Genomic DNA, 6,658 nt, shown 5'->3' with positions numbered 1-6,658 from the left:
AATGTCCATGGTCAGGAAACCGTAACCATCTATTGATCAACGAGCTAGTCAACTAGAGGCTCACTAGGGACATGCTGTGGTCTATGTATTCACACATGTATTACAATTTCCGGATAACACAATTATAGCATGAACAATAGACAATTATCATGAACAAGGAAATATAATAATAACCATTTTATTATTGCCTGCAGGGCATATTTCCAACACTCCCTCCCTCCTTTATATACGTGGGGAGGGGGGCACCCTAGAACACACAAGTTGATCTTTTAGCCGTGTGCGGTGCCCCCTCCACAGAAACACACCTCGGTCATATCGTCGTAGTGCTTAGGCGAAGCCCTGCGCCGGTAACTTCATCATCACCATCGCCACGCCGTCGTGCTGATGGAACTCTCCTTCGGCCTCAACTGGATCAAGAGTTAGAGGGACGTCATTGAGCTGAACGTGTGCAGATCGCGGAGGTGCCGTGCGTTTGGTATTTGGGTCGGTTGGATCGCGAAGACGTTCGACTACATCAACCGCGTTACTAAACGCTTCCGCTTTCGGTCTACGAGGGTACGTGGACACACTCTCCCCGCTCGTGTCTATGCTTCTCCTAGATAGATCTTGCGTGATCGTAGGAATTTTTTTGAAATACTACGTTCCTCAACAATTTATACATTTTTTTAATAAAGTTACCGCGGCAACGCGCGGGGCATCATCTAGTTTCTCAGCCTTCATTCTTCCTTGTGGCATCTACAAGCAAAGATATTTATCCTCAAAACCATCGGCGGGAATACTCAAAATTACCATGACAAACACTTAATCTTTCATGCTACACTTTTTCTCGGACATAATGGAACACTTATCTGGCTCGCTAACTGGCCAGTCCCCTCCTCATAGATTGATAAAATATTTTTAATAGTCAACGCATGATCAATGGATCCATTGAAAAACAGAAGACAATCATCGCAAACAAAAGATGGGAAATACCCGGAGCGTGCTTATTCAACCGGAAACTTGAAGAGCCCCTCTAGCACACGCATCATGAAGCAACAAAGATGGTGCCTCCGCCACAATCAAGAATAAATACGGAGATAAAGGATCCCCTTGCCCGATACCACATGAAGGGGAGAATGAATCCAAAAGCTGACCATTAAAATGCATCAAAAATTTGACCGACATAACGCAAGTCATAATCCAGTTCATCCAGACCGAAGCAAAACCCATAGCCCCCATCATACATTCCAAAAAGTGCCAATCTATTCGATCATATGCTTTGGCTAAATCCACTTTATAAGCACAAAATTCGTCTTGAGCATGCTCAAAGAATGCATACATTCAAAGGTTGTAGGAGCATTATCTGAAATTAGTCTCCCAACAATATAAACATATTGGGTTAGGGATATCATACCATCAAGAAGCGATCTCAGCCGGTTTACATGGCACCTAGAAATAATTTCATAAATAACATTGCACAGACTGTTAGGGATTCACTCCACCCGATGACCACTAAAAGGCTCCTATAAAAACAAAGCAAGATATCAGTTGGAGGCAAACAATTCGAGGAAAAAAAACCTAACCGTTCTTGTACTTAATGTCTTAGTTTACAACATATTTGTACATCTCACAAAAGAAAAATATTCATAGGGATCCCTAAAAAATGCACAAAAACAAAAATGATTAGTCAAATACTTCCTCCGTTCACAAATATAAGCGTGTCTAACTTTTTTGTGAATTGGATGGATATTGACACGATTTAGTGTGTTTGTCCACTAATTTCAGTTCTAATGTAGTTCATATTAAAATATATGTCCAAAATATCTTATATTTGTGAACGGAGGGTACTGTATAGAGTAGACAAAAATAGGGCAAGAAACAAAAACACCAATATTCCATCGCAATGTCAAACAAATATTACTTCTGACTGATTCGGGAAAAAAATAAAATATTTTTTAGGCAAAAATAATATTACTAATGCAGGTGGCCCAATTTTAGAAACCCACACGTTTTTTTTTTTGAAATTAGAAACCCACACGTTGATTACGGGCAAAGGCCACCCATTGCCGTGGCCCGTGGGCGAGATGACAGCGCGCATCGTCCACGCCACGCGCCACCCGCCACCGGCCGCCGTCCCGTTTCAAAACGTCGTCAACCGCACCACGCAACCGCTCGCCCGCTCGGTAAGAACGCGCAAACCGTCCCACCGCCACGCGGGCCCCACCACCTACGGCCCCACACGTCATACTCCCACGGAGCGCCATCACCGATTTGGAAGTGAACATACGAATTTCCCCCAAAAGCTTTTCCCTCCCAAGGCTCGCGCCTCCCGCCCAACCCTACCCCACCCCCCTTCAAATACCGCCGCTCTCTCCTCCTTCCACAGCATCCCACCCATCCCATTGGCCCAATCCACCCCCACCGTCACCCGGACCCCACATGGCAGCCACCCGCAAGACCCGATCCCCGTCCGCCGCCGCCGCGGCCGGCGACCACCTCCGCTTCCTCCGCCCCGGCGCCCTCGCCCGTCTCCGCGACGCCAGGCTCCGCCGCCGCTCGAAGCCCGCCTACTCCCGCCCGGCCCCGGCCTCGCCGCAGCCGTCCCCCTCTCCCCCTCCCGCTCCCGCGCCCGCGGCGGGCGGGGACGGCGAGAGCGGGCCCTTCGTGCCCTACTTCGTGCCCGGGTCGAGGCTCCTCGCCCCGCGGTTCCCGCAGCGGAAGAAGCTCACGGCGGGGAAGGTGGTGGCGCTCTTCTCGCCGCCGATGCCCAGCCCGGACCTGCCATTCGAGGCGGTTATGGAGTTCTTCAACGCGCCGGATATGGTCGTCGCCGCCCACTAGATGGGACCCGTCGTGTTGTATTAGTCGCGGTATACTTGTAGATTCAGGGATCTAGCCCCTCCCTTGTTTGATTTAGTTCGATGTCTTACAGTTTATCCTTTACCTTGTTTGTCTGTACCAAATCGATGTGAAAAACAAATACTATAAAGAATAGTTCTGCAGAGTTTTGTGTAACTGCAAAAATGGGGAAGAGAAGTGCAAATTTGTTATGCTTTCCTTCTACGATCTATTGGGTGATCTGTGAATTCATTCAGGATATTTTGTTCTGGGCTTGCTTATAGGCACATACACGCAGTACTAGGGGAATTCAATTTCTTGTCAGATGTGTATCTAGTTATCAATGGACATCATCAGCATCTGGTTATCCTTTTATAAATGGTATGTATTTTCTCAACTCTAGTTCAATTTTGTTGATTCAGATTACTTGAATCTTGCAGTTAGCAGTTCACGCCGACAGTATTATTGGTTAAGAAAGACTAGTTCAATTTGGTTGATGTAGATACATGCTGTTTGTAGTTCAACTTGGTTGCTTTAGATTATATGAATCTTGTTAGTGGTTCAACTTGGTTGATGTTGATTACATGAATCTTGCCGTTAGCAGTTCAACTCTTGTTTAACTTGGTTGATTCTGATTACACGAACCTTGCCGTTAGCAGTTCAACTCTAGTTCAAGTTGGGTGATGTTCATTACATGAATCTTACCGTTAGCAGTTCAATTCTTGTTCAACTGGGTTGATTTTGATGACATGAATCTTGCTGTTAGCAGTTCATGCCATTTCTGCAATACAGTTAGGTTGCTTATGGTAAATTTTGACCTATTGATGCTTATGGTATTTTTTGACAGTTCATGCCGACAGTATTTGTTAAGAAACACTATACTTCCCTCCCTAAAGAAATATAAGAGCGTTTAGATAGTGATCTAAACGCTCTTATATTTCTTTCCGGAGGGAGTACATCTTAGGTTTCTTATGTTGTTGGACATTGCCATCTTCTGGTATTGCCCACTAATTGCTGGGTTGTTACATTATTACCTTCCTTATCCTCCTTTTCTGCAACACAGTTCATCATGTCGTATTTGCTCTGTTCCCAGCATCTTCAACTGCAATCATAATTCAACATCTCTTGATAACCAAGTTGTCATGCTTGATGTCTGAACAAAGGTGACTAACGCATCTCTTGGTAATCATGTTGAATTATGCCTGTCCTGTACCCCTATGACTTGTATCTGTAATTATGTTCCATTACTGCACAGGAATATGTTTTCAATCATTATATGTTGAGAAATACACTTAACATATACCCCTCTGACTTGTATCTCTAATTATGTTCCCTTACTGCACAGGGATATGTTTTACCGAAAAAGGCTTTCGCCCCGCTTTATATATAAAGCATAGACCAACAGTGCCCAGTACAACCGCACGCACCCACCACAAACGCACACACACACCCAAGGCAGGATACATAGGCGCTGAGCGCAGCAACACACTCCCTAGCACTACACGAGCCGCCGGGAGCTTCATCCGTGGACACCGCGAAGAAGTGAAGCCGCATATGACGAACCGTGGGCTCCAAGGCGGCGCCTTCAGGAAGGATACGGCACCGGAGCGCCGCCACCGCCCGATCCGAGGATCAGAGTTTCCCCTGGAGCAACACGATGGGCAGTGATAGCCGCGACGACGCCTTCAAGAAGGGCGCGATCTTCGCCGTCGCCAGTCCGTCCGAAGATAGAGTAGGTTTTCACCCCGGCCAACACACACCGCCACCGAACGCCACACCCCGGCTACCACGCCGCCCACACGGCCGTGGCAGCCGGGCAGCACCGAGGCACGAGCTCTGCCCATGAGCACCGCGCCACCACCACCAGGGCCGCCGCCCCAGAATCCAAGACCTTGACACCAAGTCCTCCGAGCCCCATTGATACCCCAACCGCAGAGACGGGCGGAAAGGCTCCGCCTTTCGCACCCCTGGCCGGTCCCAGCGCCGAGACCCAATAGGCCGGCGACAAGCCTCCATCGAGCCGTCATGCGACACCGGGCGCGAGACGAGCGCAGTCTTGCCGCCGGGCGCGAGACGGGCCGGTCCTGCTGCCGGGCGCGAGACCAGCTCGGTCTTACGGCACCGGGTGCGAGACGGTCGATGGACAGCAGCCGGGAGAAGGCCAGCCCACCGGCGAGAGAAGCGAACGGACGCCGAGGAGAGGAGTCGAAGGCCGATACAGGCAGCCTACAGACGAGCCGACGCCAGAACAATCTGGCCACCGCCGCAATCAACCTGCCACCACCACGGCAGCCGCCGGGCACGCACCCGCGCAGCCACCGCCACTGCGCCGCCACCCTGACCAGCCGAGGGGGCCTCGGTCAGGGCCGCCGGCGGCAGCCCTAGCCATCGCGGCCCACGCCGCCGAGAGGCCAGATCCGGAAGAGCCGCCGCGGCCGCCGTCTCCAACCTTCGGCCCGCACCACCACCACCAACTGCCGCGGTGCCACCACCACCTGCAGCGGCCACGGCAGAGGTGGCCATCGGCAGCCCGCGCCGCCATGGGCCAGATCTGGCCGCGCTGGAGTCGCCGCCGTCTCGGGCACACGCGCGCCACCCGCCTAGCCGCCCGCCGCGGGGGGAGGCAGGGACGGCAGGGCGCCGCCCCAGCCCGCCGCGCCGCCATGGAGCCCGGCTGCAGCTCCACGACCCGGCCCGGGACGCCGGCCCACGCCAGCACCGCCCGAGCGGGGAGACAAAGGGGCCCCGCCGCCGCTGGCAACAGCAGGGCTTCGCCCGGCCGCGCCCCTGGGCGGCGGCGAGGGAGGAGGAGGGGGGAGGAGGGAGTGGCGGCGAGGGTTGGGGTTGGCCTCCGGGCCGCCTCGCGGGAGACGACGCGGAGGGAGTGTTTAGGGATATGTTTTCAATTAGTATATGTTAAGAAATACACTTAACATCTTAATTTCCCTATGTTACCAGACACTGTTCTTGTATTGTCGAATAACTGCACAGAGGGGGAAGATAAGTGTCAATTTTTTGTGCTTTCCTACTACGATGTAGTATTGGAGGGTTTATGAATTTAGGATATTCTGTTCTGAGCTTTTTAATTGGCATATGTATGCGGTACTAGGGAATTCAATTGCTTCTTGACTGTGATTACATTGATCAATGAAGCAGTTAGAATGTTATTGCCCTTTCAGAAATGGAAAGTTCCATGTCTACTCTAGTTCAACTTCGTTGAGTTTACATTTCATGAATCTTGTTGCTGGCAGTTCATTAGCAGCCTATTCCGGCTTATGCTAAATTCAACAGTTCATGCCAACAGTATTGGTTAAGAAACACTGCATCTTAATTTCCTTATGTTGCTGGATTCAGCATCTTCTTAATTGCCCAACACTTTCTGATTTGTGACATTATTGTGCTGTTTATCTTCTTTTTATGTAATAGATACCTTTCATCTAGGCATATTTGCTCAGCTTTGAACATCTTCAGTTGCAATCATCATTTAAAGCTATCATGCTTGATCCGAACATACATGACTAATGTTTCACTCGCTAATCATGTTGGATTACGTGTTGTGTGGTTTTCCTATACCTCCATAACTCATATCCTTGACGGCGTTTCAATGTTGTGTCCGGGCATTTTTTGTATCAGACTGGGTGTTGTAGTTTCTTTATTCATTTTTGTTTGGACATGCCAACTTCATTTCTGTGCTAACAATGGCCAATAAGGAATAATCCTATTTATATGTTTATTTTTGCATTCTATTCAGTTTATAGTTGACTAAAACTAGCGACCAGCAAGTTTTAAAATAATACCATATTGAGCTAACATTTAATTGGTTTTACCATTCCATTTCTGC

The 6,658-nt window shown here is 49.6% G+C and overlaps 1 protein-coding gene across 1 annotated transcript; it reads left to right on the top strand.

The window, feature by feature from the left end:
- Positions 1-2,355: 2,355 nt before the first annotated feature.
- Positions 2,356-2,981, top strand: LOC123054642 (translation initiation factor IF-2). The gene has a single exon (XM_044478452.1). The coding sequence runs from the start codon at positions 2,419-2,421 to the stop codon at positions 2,818-2,820; it is 402 nt and encodes a 133-aa protein (XP_044334387.1). The 5' UTR covers positions 2,356-2,418; the 3' UTR covers positions 2,821-2,981.
- The last annotated feature ends 3,677 nt before the right edge of the window (positions 2,982-6,658 follow it).

The sequence above is a fragment of the Triticum aestivum genome, chromosome 2D (genome assembly GCF_018294505.1).
Source record: "Triticum aestivum cultivar Chinese Spring chromosome 2D, IWGSC CS RefSeq v2.1, whole genome shotgun sequence".
Classification (NCBI taxonomy): Eukaryota; Viridiplantae; Streptophyta; class Magnoliopsida; order Poales; family Poaceae; genus Triticum; species Triticum aestivum.
This window is presented reverse-complemented; position numbering and strand designations above follow the sequence as displayed.

What these genes read in the sequence shown, in the direction of transcription:
- LOC123054642 (XM_044478452.1), top strand. Translation starts at nt 2,419, where the DNA reads ATGGCAGCCACCCGCAAGACCCGATCCCCGTCCGCCGCCGCCGCGGCC.